Source organism: Stylophora pistillata, chromosome 1 (assembly GCF_964205215.1).
Source record: "Stylophora pistillata chromosome 1, jaStyPist1.2, whole genome shotgun sequence".
NCBI classification, from domain to species: domain Eukaryota; kingdom Metazoa; phylum Cnidaria; class Anthozoa; order Scleractinia; family Pocilloporidae; genus Stylophora; species Stylophora pistillata.
In genome coordinates this window covers 60,776,613-60,791,612 of record NC_142519.1, presented here as the reverse complement: position 1 = coordinate 60,791,612, position 15,000 = coordinate 60,776,613, and the positions used below count along the sequence as shown (strand labels likewise).

The 15,000-nt window shown below is 38.0% G+C and overlaps 2 protein-coding genes across 2 annotated transcripts; both read right to left on the bottom strand.

Moving 5' to 3' along the window:
* Positions 1–1,331: 1,331 nt before the first annotated feature.
* On the bottom strand, positions 1,332–4,348 carry LOC148743547 (adenosine receptor A1-like). The gene has a single exon (XM_088727524.1). The coding sequence runs from the start codon at positions 2,940–2,942 to the stop codon at positions 1,974–1,976; it is 969 nt and encodes a 322-aa protein (XP_088583650.1). The 5' UTR covers positions 2,943–4,348; the 3' UTR covers positions 1,332–1,973.
* Positions 4,349–4,496: 148 nt separating this feature from the next.
* On the bottom strand, positions 4,497–7,671 carry LOC148743546 (GFP-like fluorescent chromoprotein amFP486). The gene is made up of 5 exons (XM_088727528.1): positions 7,572–7,671; positions 6,949–7,046; positions 6,315–6,533; positions 5,404–5,613; positions 4,497–4,750 (listed from the first exon to the last, which is right to left on the bottom strand). Exons 1-5 carry the CDS (start codon positions 7,587–7,589, stop codon positions 4,621–4,623), a joined length of 675 nt encoding a protein of 224 aa, XP_088583654.1. The 5' UTR covers positions 7,590–7,671; the 3' UTR covers positions 4,497–4,620.
* Positions 7,672–15,000: the final 7,329 nt, after the last annotated feature.

The following is a 15,000-nucleotide window of genomic DNA, read 5'->3' as shown; positions in this document are numbered from 1 at the left end:
ATTAGCCTCCCATTTAGTGACGAACTTCCTTGTAAATCCAACAATGCATGTAATGTCGGAAAATAGGTCATCAAACTCTTTTTCAGTTCACTTTTTGGAAGAAAAGAACCCTTATAAAGTTAATAATACTTTGGTTATAAGGCTAAATGAGGACAACTGATGCTTGGAGTTGCGTAAAATGGATGGACATGACGAGGAACTGACATCATTGACCTTTGTTCGTTAATTCCACGAGAGTTACATCGTAAAAGGACAAAGCAATCGTTTAATTTTACTTTAGCTATTACTTGAGGAGGGAAACTGAAGCTTAGAGTTGCGTAAAACGGATGCAAAATATGAGGAAGATCATTGACCTTCGTCCATTAATGTACTTGTTATGCCGGCGTATGTGAAGGACAGCCGGAATATTCTCTCTGCGAACATCGGATGGACATGACGAGGAAAATCATTGATCTTCGTTCGTTAATTCTACGTAAAATATACGATAACAGGACAACCCAAGAATTTTCTATCCTTTCGTAGGGTATGACGAGGAACATCACTCCATTGACCTTCATTCGTTAACAAAATTGACCCAAGCCGTTTCAACGGAAGAACAAGACGAGGAATAATGTTGGCCCGGTCTTTGTCCTTTAATTCTCCTTAAGCTACATTGTAAAATGACAGCAAATGCATTTTCAATACCTAATGGCGAGGAATGGACAAGGTATTGATTTGAACTTCGTTTGCTAATTCCACTTTAAGTTATGAAGGAAACCATCATTAGCTTAATTTTCTCTGGAAGAAAAAAATTAAAACCGCTTTCATCTCATTTTCGCTTGATTCATAGAATATTTTGGTCAAAATGGGCTAAGTTCCACTTCAAAGTTATAATGAAACGACAAAGCAGAAACCTGATAGACATTTAAAAATATTTTTTTATCGGTTGGCTGTAGGTTTGGTCATGTACTGGACTAAAAAAAAGAAAGTTCGTGTACCTCCGAATGGATGGACTTCCGGAGAAAAAAAAGTGCATTCATTTTATCGCGTGAAATCAGGTAACCGACTCAATGAAGCGCAACGCCACAATATTTATTTGTTTTTTATGTTTGTTTGTTTGTTTTTTTACTTTTTTTTTTAAATAACCTACATGTTATCAATTGCTGATGACATATTGAAAAAACAATCCTTCAAGGCTGAAAATGATATAACGCTTCGAAAAGTTATTTAATTTCTCATTAATATGAAGCGTTGTATAGAAGTCAATTTGTTCCGAGCCCAATATACATACATGCTAATTCAAAGACTTCTACAACGGTATCGCAGAAGTCATGGGTTCGAATCCCGTACAGGCCCGAGTTTTTTTTCAGGCCTCATTTTCACTTCTACTTAAGTAGTCTGCGAAGATCGCTCGCATACTAATTTCTTTAACCGCAGTTCACATACGATATGATTTTCATATATTCACAAACGTAGACCACAATTAATTGTTTTACTGTTAACGTTTGAAATAAACAAGCTTTTGTTTGGCCTGCTGCTGTTTTGGCTGCTCAACATAACAGTTATTTGCCTAATGGGAGTTCCATTGGGGCATTTGTTTCACAACTTGACTACATTTTAGACCTGAAAAACGCTCCAAAGATGAAGAACGGTTTTCAAAATTTTCTCGGAACCTCAAAGGAACTTTCTCAGAAAACTCTTTTCATAATTTTAAAGGAGTTTATTCCTCAAAGTTTACTGTCAGTTTATTAAAAAAAGTCTGCTTCTTTCCAGTATTTTTAACATTTTCCCGTTCATGTGATTTCCTATATTAAATCCTTCTGTTCTAGTCCAGTGAGTTTCCAACGAAGAAAACACCTGACGTAGCAAAAAAGTAAGTTGACAATACCAAAACACGGTAACAAAACTCTAACATTATCGCATAACAAACGCGCGTCCAGTTTCTCCCCTCCTTATGTCACTTGTTGCTTATTTGTTGAATAAAGAAAAATGAGTCAAGTCGCTAACAGCGAGCCAAACTTTAGTTTATCTCGGATAGCTTTCCAGCAGCTTGCCAAAGCCCGGCGATATCTCGGCATTCTCCAAGCGTAAACGAATGGATTGGCTGCCGAATTGAAAAATATAAAGCGTGAGGTAACGACGCTGATTTTATGGAATACTATTGAATCTTCGCTGATCTGGCAAGGGCTGCAGAAGTTTTCCAGATGAAAAATTATAAACTGTGGAAGGTAAGTGATGTAAAACATCATTAGGATTGTCGTCGCAACCCCTGCCATGTTCCGTTTACGTTCCAAAGCGAGCTTGTGGTTTCTGGCAGACGTGTTCGTACTTCGAAGAACTTCTCGGCGTCGGCACGAAAGGGAACGGAAGCCTTTTACGAAGATAATCACGAGCAGCAAGGCTGGTAGCGAAATGTGAGTGTGCGTATAAATGAGCATGTACGTCTTTTCAGGAATGTTTATCACCGGAAGAAAGCAGATAAGGACTGATACTATCCATATCAAGATTACCAACCAGTAAACTCTCTTTCTTGTCATATTTGTCTTGCATCGAAAGGGATTATTGATGGCGTAAAAACAAGCTGTTGACATTGCAACAATGGTAGCGCTACTGACAAAGAGTTTTGCGCCTAGAATGCATGATGCCATAGTTTCCACAATTGACGGTAATGGTGCCACTTGTTGCAAAGATCGATAGACATCTCTCAACGCCACTATGGGGATTACACACAGCCCCACAATCAAATCCGCCGAGCTTAAACTCGCCATCAATAAACATGGCGGAGTTCGAAGCGATCTCAAAGAATTGTACCAAATCGTAACTAGCAATATGGAATTGGCGAACGCAGTCACAGCTGATAAGGCGAAATCAATGACAGCTAAAGTCATCCAGTACTCTGGCTCATTTATGATCCATAGGATGATGTCAGAATGGAGACGACTTGTGGAGTTTTCCCAGCTCATAGTCAACGCCACATCGAGATAAAGAACAAATCATGTCAAGCTCCCATAATGTTTTCTTTTTTATGAGTGTACCAATATTAACTGCTTTATGCCCGAAATCATATTTACAAGGATCGTTGCCCACAAATAAATTTTAAGAGGTAACAAAAGCGCGCCCTTGAATCCTTAAATCAAAAGTTTAGCTTCTGAAAACTGTGTAGTAGATCTCAATTTAGATTGGAAGTATGAAAAAAAGTATCTTCCCATGCAAAAACTTCATTCGAAAGTTTTCTTCTAGAAAGGACTACGCATGTAGCAAAGCGACGGAAAGAATATTACATCCCTGTACCAAACATACGATAAAAGAGATTCTCGTTAAAGCCAATACCGTATGAAATTATGACAGTTATGACCGTATGATATTATGACTTTCAATAGTTCATACATTGAGCCACAAACCACTCAAAAGATATCGTTTCATCTTTTATTGAATAAAGCATGACACTAAATATGTGTGAGTAAACCTATGTGCAACCTATGTAGTTGCGGCTTGTAGAAATGGTATGCCTTGTTAAAATTCACAATTGCTAGAATATAAACAATAAAAGACATGAGCATGTTTTTGTGTTCAATGATCAATGAAACGATCGATATACGTTTTAAGCAGATCAATGCTAGGTTCATTATCTGATCTTTCAGTATAAATCCGCATATATCCTGCTTCGTGTCTTAAAAGATGACTGCATAATCGTCTGGTATCATCACTAGCTGGGTGTAAATCCAGGGTGATATATCCAAAAGGACGTTGAGTTGCTTGAGAATACACTTGCATAATATTCTGCCATGTCATCGGAAAGGCTTGTAGTAATAAATTTTTAGTGATGAGGATGAGGAATTCCTCTGAATTCCCTGAGAAACTGTCTTTGGAAGTCTTCTGGACATGTCAGCTCTTTAACAAAGCTACATGATTGCTGTTAAAATTTAAATGGGAGGTGGCAGGGCTTGGTATTCAGTGTCTTGGGTTCTAAACACTGCTCCATACTGTTTGCAATGTTACTATTTAGTGGTTTGACAGTTGTTGGTCTATCTGTACCCGAAAAGTAAAAACAAGGCTGTTTTGAGCCTACAGTTGTGATACCAACAACTCTTGATCTATTTCAGTTTAGCAAGGGCAGGTTTCTGCAATAGAAAAGCCGTTTTTTTCGGTGATCTGTCCCACAAGAACCTGGGCATGTGGTTTGCTAACAGGTTGCAAATTCAAATCATGCATATTTTTCCCACCAAGAAAGCTCTTTTTATAAAATTTCCTACCCATGTATCATGTGCAACTAAGAAGTTAACAGTGAGAAAAAATGTCAAAAGTTATGGGCTAAACGAATTGATCCGCAGGATTACAGAAGATTGAGAGAACCTGTTGGTGGAAATTCTGTAATAATTTTTGCGATAGCCGGACATTTAGTCTATTTGAGACCACGATGATACTTCAAATATGTAATCAGCAAAGAAACTAGTAACTCTTGTCCCATGATTGACCCAGTTATTTCGTTTGTGTAACTCAACACAAGGAAAGACACATTGTTTGCCCAGATTTTATTCAATAATCTGTGAATATTCCAATGAATTACTTGTCAAAATACATGTAATTAGATACATGCCATGTGGTTTTTTTGTCCACATCGGTTTTGACTCCTTGCAACGTTCAAACCTCGAGGACTCTTGCCACAGCATGTTCTTCAAGTTTAAACGCCAGTCCTTCCTTATCAAGGTTGGTTCTGGTAAGACGAAGATCCACAAAATGGCTCGGTGGCATCTGAACTGGCTTGTTGGCCCTGAGGAGTAAAAGATCAAGGATAACTTGTGACGTTCCGTCCTAAAATATGAGGTATAAAAGTTAAAGAAATTGATTTATCGTCTAATTCCAAGGTCTCAAAAGCCTTAGTAACCTCGGAGATCCACATAGTTTCCATCAGTGTAAGTTAACATCGTGATGGAATCGTAAGCGAACAAACTGGAGCCTCAGTTTCCTCTGTAACTATGAAGTGTAGTTGCTAAAGCAGTGATTGCAAAATTAGATGGCAAAATCTCGACGGTGACTTAAACCGTTCAGCAAAACTGCTTTTGTTTATAATTTGTGCTATTACCACAAGACAATCATTTTTCAATTTCAATTATCGCACTACCGTTAATGGAATTCTTCTTTCCAAAAGTAATGTCCGTTTATCTTTGCAGTATGAACCTTACTGAAACAGGCGAAATAAAAATGATCTTCTTGACCATTGAGCCTCAAGAATTAAATTCGTATTTCACACAGCTAGCAGCTACATTCTTCCATGTGGAGATACAGAGAAAATTTATTGTCACGTTTGATAACTTTTCCAATTCTCATTATAACGTAGTTAAAAAAAAATACTTTTTAAGGGGCTCAGGAAAGTCCACGAAGAATGAGTTAGATACATGTGAATCTATGTACCCGTATAATTACCTGTAATTGTTTTCATATCGGCATTTCAGAGTTTTGCCTCCTTCAACCATCAGGTACATGATAGTGTCTCCCTTGATTATTCCATCACAAGGAGTCATTTTCTCTGAGGTTGGTTCCCAGCCAAGAGTCCTTTTCTGCATGACGGGACCGTCAATGGGAAAGTTGCCTCCTTGAAAATTGGTCTTGTGCATAAGGGTGTTGCCTTTGAGGCTGTCCAAGTAGAAAGTATTTCAGCACACAGAATAGGTAATACATAACGAACAACTGCGGCAGAAAAATCTGTAGTTCTTTTAACGTGGAAGAAAGGTTGAAAAAGGAATGAGACTGAAGCAAAAAGAGTAAACAAGAGTAGGGCTTAAAGAAACGAACATAATCAAGGATAAGCGAATAAACACGGAATGCCAAATCTCCAAGCTGAAAAATTAAGGTTTACTTTTGAAAACTAAGGTTTGCCTTATTCCTTTAAGGAAACAAAATAATTTAACTGTTTACGCAATTTACTGCAGTTTTGGTTTAATCTTCGGTAATGTAATTTAGAAACATGAAAATCAGTCATAAATGTTCACTTTCTCGCGTCGCGATCAAATCTTTGTGCAATGATGCAAAATATGTGAGAAAGTTGAAGTGACTGGTAAAAATATCAAAGACTCCATAAAATCGAAGATATCTTAAAGAGTTTTTTGGCGCTTTATAAATTATTGATATTAATTGTAGAACAGTTAATGATTATTTGGAGGGGGATCTTTCTCCGATGCTTTCGTTCTTTCATCATTAATAAAAATAAAATGCGTAGAGCCCGACAGCGAAATCAACACAAGCAGATGAGAAACGTTCCCTTTTTTATCAGAGACTTCTGTGCAGTCTGCCAGTTAGAAAGCTGATAACCAGTTAGTTGATAAGGAAATGCTCACCTCATTTCCACAGTGGCCGTGGCACATCCTCCATCTTCAAATGTTATTTTTCTGTCGTATTTTAGACCTTCGGGAAATGCCAGCTTGAAATAGTCAGGTATATCAGCAGGGTACTTCATAAAACACTTGAATCCATACTTCAAGGTCGGTGCCACTAAGTCAAAGGCAAATGGAAGGGGTCCGCCCTTTGTAACACGGAATGTTCCTGCTTGCTTGCCTCTGAAATATTCAGATGGAGAGGGTTTTTGTCATGGTATTACTTTAAAAGCGAAATCGCCGCAACTACACTTGATTTATTTGTTTAATTTCATCACGAGCGATTTATTTACAATGACTTCTGATTAAAGAACATTGTTAATTTTAAGTGTAGGAATTGACTATGAAGAAAACTGAATTACGTCACAGAGCCCTGATGTATCTACCTTTTTGAGGCAACCAGATGTCACAAATGGGCACAAGAAACATAGTTGACATAATCAAATTCTCATCCATTCGAAGTCTGCAAGATGTAGTTTACTTTTCAAGTTTGTGTTGGTAACAAATGAGTTAGCAGGTAATCCCCGATTATCTGACTAGCACTGAATTTACTCAAAAGGTGAATTTAAATGCAGGTCGTTGTCTCGCATAAACTTACTCGTAAGGTTTTCCAGTGCCTTCTCCCTCGATGGCAAATGCATGACCATTTATGCTTCCTTCCATAAGCCAGGTCATCTTCATGGTATCGGCTAAGGCCTTAATATTGGAAAGAAAAAACAACAAATAACTGTTTTGCAGCTGAAGCTCAACATTCCTCTGTTTCAAGCTTTACGACAGAAAACTTTACATGATGTTTTCAAAGTTACATAACATGGCACATTTGTCACCTTTATGGTATCGGCGATAAACTGGCTATACACTCAGAAAAGATGTGTAAAACTTTATCGAATCGAAACTGCCTATAACACAGAACTCTCCGTGGCTGTGATTATCTTTGCCGCAAGTTTGTTAGGTAAAAGATTATCATACATTAAACCAAACAGTCAACGGACCAAATTGACCGTTATGACACCGAAGACGGGTGACAATCCGTTTCGATATTTCCGAACCTTTTGCTTTGGAGCTGAGATTCAATTGACGTTTCAATATTTTAGCAAGTTAAGCCTGAAATAGTTCACAAGTTGTTTTGGAATCACATGGTGTGGTGTGACAGAAAGGTTTGAACACTTGATTGAATCGAAAAAAGAAAAGGTAATAATGACTGAGTTGCAATTTACTTACTTGCTTTGAATGAGACATCTTGAGATCTTTCTTTCCTGAGGCTCAAACGTTTCCAACAAGTGGCGCTTCGATTCGGCGGGTCTGTCTGGCAGGTCAGAGGCTGACTGATGTCTGACTACCACCTTTCGCCAAATTTATAGCAATCTCCCGCCTCATATTATGTAACTACGCCGCATAAAATGCAATGTTACGTAACTATCGACGCTTTAGTTGAAAAAGTGTGCTACTTGTAGATCCTGCTACAAGAATTTACCGGCTCTCAACCCACGTTATGTAACTACGCAGCATATTATGCAATGTTATGCAACTATCGACGCTTTAGTTGAAAAAGTGTGCTACCTGTAAATACTACAATAAGAATTTACCGCGTCTCAACCCACGTTATGTCACTACGCAGTATATAACATGTGAACCTAACTGATGTCTAACCTGCACCTTTCGCGTTAGGTAACTACGCAGTATATGTAACAGGTGAAGCTCACTGATGTCTAACCTGTACCTTTCGCCAGATTTATAGTACCACAAACGTGATCATTTAAGCAGAAAAAACGCAATTGATTTCTTTTCTGGGTACCGAACATTGGGCGCAACTTAAAACTACTGGAAATGCACTGCACCCACCTTAACTCAAGGTCAATCTCAAATTCGTGCATGACAGATTTCCGTTAATAGTACAGCTGTAATCCAGTTTAGATTCAATTCCTCTTTCAACTCTTGTCTGGGCTCCGCAAGGTCTTATCGGTTTCGCACAGTCAGATAAACTCTATTTTGGTCTCTTAATTTGGGTGCAATATGCGCAACCTAAACCTAATGGAAATGCATTGCTCGTACAGAAAAACGACTCTTGCTTCAGCACCCCACGTTATGTTATTACTCAGTATATTATGCAATGTTACGTAAATAACGACGCTTTAGTTAAAAAAGTCTGCTACATGCATGTCGTGCTACAAGAATTTACCGGCTCTCAACCCACATTACGTAACAAAGCAACATATAATGTAAATGTGATGTACCTATCGACGCTGCAGTTTTAAAAAATGTAGCTACATGTATGATGTATCGATAACAATCTATAAAAACCACTTTACTATTGATATCGAAAAATACTGAGGTTATGTAAACAAATGTTTAGATACCACTTTTTAAAGGATTTTTGTCGGTATAATTATAATGCTTTCTGTCTAATAAAATTCGTAAGGGAGGGATTTTTCTATAAATTGAACCGCTGTAATCTCTCACCCCACGAAATTATGTAACGACGCAGCATATTGAGAAATGTTATGCAACTATCGAGGCTTCAGTTTAAAAAGTCTTCAGTTTAAAAAGTCTGCTACGTGTATGATGTAATGATAAGAATTTATAAACACCGCCTTATCGTATCGTAAAATACCAGTTTCTGTGTACCGATGCTAAGATGTCCTTTTTAAAAGGAGTTTTGGTCGTATGAGTCTAATACACTTCTGTTTTATACACGATTTCAAATTCGTAGTTGACGGATTGCCGTTAATTGTACCAGTATAATCCAGTATGGAATAGACTCTCTATTTAGCTCTTGTCTACTTCCCCTTAAAAAGAATATAGCAGCTACCTAGAAGAAATACGAATTCAATTTTTGAGGTTCAATAGTGAAGAAGATTAATTTTATTTCACCCATTTCAGTAAGGTTCATACCGTAAAGAAAAACGAACCGATTGCTGATGGAAAGAAGAATTTCATTAACGGTAGTGCGATAATTGAAACTGGAAAGTGATTTTGAGATTTTGAGATTTTGCCGCTTATTTTTGCAATCATCGCTTTACCAACTACACTTCATAGTTACAAAGGAAATTGAGGCTCCAGTTTGTTCGCTTACGATCATATCACGATGTCGAGTTACACTGGTGGAAACTACCTGGATCTCTAAGGTTACTACGGCGTTTTGGTAAGACCTTAGAATTAGACACTGTTATATATTATAGTTTGGAGAGTAGGCAAAATGTGTAAGGATAGCTTGAGGCGCAGCCCACAGTAGTTTTTTTTTTAGGCCAAGCTAGCTTTTTGAGGGCTGTCCAAACTTCCCGCGTTCATTTATAACTCGATATACGCACAGCTAAAAGCATGAACAAATTCTTTCAAAACAGCAAGGATCTGCGCGAAGAAGATTTTTATTGTGATAGAGTGCAAACTTTTCACAATGCACAAAAAAGTAAACAACGTCCATATTGGCTGGTCAAAAACACGCCACATTTTAGACTTGGGTTTCAGCGAGAGAATTTGATCCAGTTAACCGATAACTGTGAATGGAAAGCTCAAAAATAACGGGAGAAATAGAGAAAATCAAAGCTAACTGAACTTAAGTGTCACTTAAAAAATTTTAAAAATAAAAGACCCGGAGACGAAGTTGTCAAGGGACTTGATTGTTCAAAAGAATGTTCACGCTGCGCTTGCTGAGTTTTTTTGGCTTTGTTTTTGCTGCTTGTTGGGTCAGGACCTAAAAGGTCAATGCAGATAGAAAAATTGGGCAGTCGTTCGCTGGTTTCTTCCATATTTCAAAGAGAAGGAAAACTGCACTGCAGCTTAACAGGACAGCATCTCTGCAGCCAGGTAAAAAATAAAAGCCCACGTTAACTTGCTTAAGTACAAGCGTGCGTAAATAAAGATTTTATTCATAGCGGCTCAATAGGACTTAGATAGGGCAAGCACGCTTTGTTATAATCCCTCTTTTTACCATTTTAAGCCTGAGCAATACTACGAAGTTATATTCCACGACATATCGTTTTCTGTCCGCCGAGACGTAATCTCTCTTTCAGGAATCAAAACCTCACGAGACATTGCATTTCATAGCGCCATAAAGGTCCAGAGGGATAAACCGGCGCATTTTAGTGGTTTTGGTTCCTTTACGTCGAGTGCCACATGACACAAGACCAAACAAAATCGGAAAGGGATGGAAGTGAGTCATTTGTAGCCTCAAGACATTGCATTTCATAGCCCTGTAAAGGCCCCACCCCGTTCCCAAAACCCTTGGAAATTTCTGAAGTATTCACGAGAGCCCTGATTAAAGATCGCGAAAACAAAGTAGCACGCATGCCAAACGGAGAGACCAAAATAAACTTAACATGACTGCACAATATCAATTATATCGTGCGAGGCCCAGACAGGAGATGAATGAAGAATTTATTCGATACTGGATTACACAGGTACAATTCACAGAAATCCATCAGCTGCGAATTTAATATTGTTATGAAATAGGTTGTTGTTTATAAAAGAGAAGTGTATCAAAATCCTTTAAAAAGTGATAGCTAAACATCGGTATAAAGGAATTAGTATTAAGGCAGTTTTTGTCAATTCCTATCAATACATCACACAAGTAGCAGACTTTTTAAACTAAAGCTTCGATTGTTACATAACATTGCATAATATGCTCCGTAATTACATAACGTGGGGTGGGAGCTGGTAAATGCTTTTCGGGGAATCCTCCGTGCTGAGGCAGATAGCGGTGAATTGAAGTGGTTTTGGTTTCTCTAAGTGGAGCACCAGAAAGCGCATAACCAAACGAAAATCAGGAAGGTATCAAAGTGGGTCATTTGTTGTCTCGGGACATTGCGTTTGAAAGCCCCATAAAGGCCCTACTACCCTCTAACCCCTCTCCCATCCCCAAAGTCTCCCCCCCCCCCCCCGAGATACTCTGGAGTTTGCAGCAGAGCCCTGATGATAGATCGGAGAAAAAAGTCGCACCGAAACGGAGAGACCAAAATATACTTAATCTAATTGGGCAATACCAATAGTATCGTGCGGAGCCAGGACAAGGTCTAAATTAAGAATTTAAACTAAACTGGATTACAGAGTTTCAATTTCAGCGTTTCAGACAGAAGGGTGTTAGACTTATACCGAAAAAAATCATTTGATAAGTGGTACCTAAACCTTTGTTTCAAAGACCTGGTATTGTGCGATACCATAAGGCGGTTTTTGTCAATTCTTATAAATGTATATGTAGCAGACTTTTTAAACTAAAGCGTTGATAGTTAAATAACAATGCATATTATTAAAAACTGAATCATTGGATAATGCAATTCAAGACTTATTGGTTTAGCCATTATGGTATATGAGCCAATATACCATAATCTAATATCTGTACATTGTGACATCCGGTTTCTTCTTACAAAATAAAGTCGAGAAGATTTGTCTAATATCTTGGGAGCGTTTTTTTAATAAAACAGTTCTTCCACTCGCACTTGTTGGATATGAGATGATTATAATCAACTCTGCGCTACGAAACTCTTTGGCTATCTATCATCTCATATCCAACGCGCGCTAGTGAAATAATTGTTAAATATGCTGCGTAGTGACATAATGTAGGGCGGGAACCGAAAAATTCCGTGCGGAGCCCTGACGAGATATAGATTAAGAATTTATACAAAACTGGATTACAGCGTTTCAATTAATAGAAAAATCCGTCATGCAAGAATTTGAAATGGTTTGTTAGACAGAAGGTAATTATAATTATGGCGAAAACAATATTTTAAAAAGTGGTATCTAAACCTTTATTTACGGGACCTCAGCATTTTTCGATATGGTAGGGCGATTTTTATCAACTTTTATCATTACATCATACATTTATTAACATTTTTAAAATTGCGGCGTTGATAGGTATATCACATTTACATAATATGTTGCGTTGTTACGTAATGTAGGTTGAGAGCCGGTAAATTCTTTTCTTTTTGGTTTCTATAACTCGAGCACCAGGAAGCGCAAGACTAAAAAAAAATCAGAAAGGTATCAAAGTGAGTCATTTGTAGTCTCAGGACATTGCATTTCACAGCCCCGTAAATGCCCCACCCCTCCCCCTTCCTTCCCCGCTGAAGCAAGAGTCGTTTTTCTGTACGTGTGATGCATTTCCATTAGTTTTAGGTTGCGCATATTGCACCCAAATTGAGAGACCCAAATAGACTTTATCTGACCGTACGATACCGATAATACCATGCGGAGCCCAGATAAGAGATGAAAAAAGAATTGATTCCAAACGGATTACAATTGTATTACTAAACGGAAATCCCTCTAGTACGAATTTGAGATTGACCCTGAGCTAATGTGGGTGCAATGCACTTTCATTAGTTTTAAGTTGCGCACAAAGTTCGTGTCAGATCAGAAAATCAATTGGGACATGTCTGCCTAGCTGGTCACGTTCGTGGCTCTATAAATTTGGCAAAAATGTAGCTACATGTATGATGTATCGATAACAATAGATAAAAACCACTTTACTATTAATCTCGAAAAATACTGAAGTCCTGTAAACAAACGTTTAGATACCACTTTTCAAAGTATTTTTGTCGGTATAATTATAATGCCCTTCTGTCTAATAAACAATTTCATATTCGTAAGAGACGGATTTTTCTGTAAATTGAACCCCTGTAATCTCTCACTCCATTAAATTATGTAACGACGCAAGGTATTGAGCAATGTTATGCAACTATCGAGGCTTCAGTTTAAAAAGTCTGCTACATGTATGATGTATTGATAAGAATTTATAAACACCGCCTGATCGTATCGTAAAATACCAGTTCCTGTGTACCGATGCTTGGATGTCACTTTTAAAAGGATTTCTGGTCGTATGAGTATAATACCCTTCTGTTTTATAAACAATTTCAAATTGGTAGGTGACGGATTTCCGTTAATTGTACCTGTATAATGCGGTATGGAATAAACTCTCTATTTAACTCTTGTTTACTTCCCTTTAGAAAAGAATATAGCAGCTACCTGGGAGAAATACGAATTTAATCTGTGAGGTTCAATGATGAAGAAGATTAATTTTATTTGACCTATTTCAGTAAGGTTCATACTGCAAAGAAAAACGAACAGTGCTGATGGCAAGAGGATTTTCATAGCAGTTTAGCACGTCTAACCTCTGGGATTGGAGAGGGCCTGGGTCCGAGTTTGTAAATAAATGGCGCGAATATGAGTGGAATAAAGTAATGTTGGTGAACGACTGAAAGTTGAACACTCGAAAACGGTGAACTTGTTCCAACCTTTTGGATTTGTTCATCTATTTTAGGATGCGGAGTAGCCCAGGTATTAGGCACTGCCTGGGGTCAGCCTCGTTCTAGTCATTTTATTCCTCAACTTTACTCAGTTCGTGGCACTCATGCACTCACGGTAAGACATGACCACTAACAAATCTCTCTTCCTCTTTCCTGCTCTTGTCGCGTAAAACATGTAAATATGCTATGACTTGATTAAAATTTGATGGAAAGATAATCATGAGACAGTTACAACGCCTGCTGGTATTCCGTATTTTCCCCCGGTTTCTATGCTCTGTGGTTAATTTTTCCCGAGAAATGGGTATGTTCATGAGCATGGTGATGCGTTTTTTGAATACCCTTTTCGTTCGATTTTTTTTTTCTGATAATTTTAATTGCGTCGATGTATCGTTGTTATTTTCCTCACTTGCGGAATTTTGTATAGAATTTAAAACACTTTCGTCACTGCTAGAGATCACACTCGCGCGTTACAGTTTATTTTTTAATTAAGATTTGAACTAAAGTAAACATTTTTATTGAGAAAAAAATGCCATCGCTAGTTCGTGAGAGAGAAGAGAGATTGATTGGAGACGTAACGTGAGCTGTACTCCTTCGCGTATGAAGTGTTTTGATAATGGAGAATATGGAAGGACCGTGATTCGTCCGGATCACCTATGGAAGTTTACTAAAGATAACAAGTAAGTCTGAGCGTTTAAGACAATTATCGTAGAAATATATTAAAATGTATGATTTCCTTCTCATGTAGAGTCTTCGAAAAGAAGAGAAAGCAGCGAGCAAAGAGAACTCGTCCTTATAAGCTAAAAAGAGAAAATCCCAGCACCCTCCTTTACTACCAGAAATGACTATAGACCACATGTCTGCAAAGACAGGTCCATTGAACACAGAATCGAACAGAGGTGTCGCAGGTAACACCTAGAGAGTATGATGCGATAGAAGTTTCTAATTAGGGTTAGCAGATGGGGTACATTTCTAAACTTAGTATGGTCATAAATAAAATTCGACAAAAAAAATTGTTTACAATTATTTTGTCTTTGTTTCGCGTAAACATACACACATACTATCCCCCTACTACAGTGGTTACACAGTGTTCATTTCCTCCTCTTTTTCACCATCATCATCATCACTTTCATCCAATAACGGTTAGTTGATCAGACGATTCAATAGGAATTTTCTCCTGTCCACGGCAGCCTCTAATGCCTCCTCCCAATCCATACCGTCTTCTTTCATCAGTCGTCGAGCGGTATGCATGACTTGCCTATGTATTTTATCCTGTTTAATACGGTTATACCACTTTAGACGATGCAAGTATAACCTTCGCAACTTACGCTTAGCTAAAGGTAAGAGCGAATTGTCATACTCGGATGCCCCCTCTTTTTCCTGTTCTTCTTCTTGTTCAGCCAAAGTTGTTTTCATAT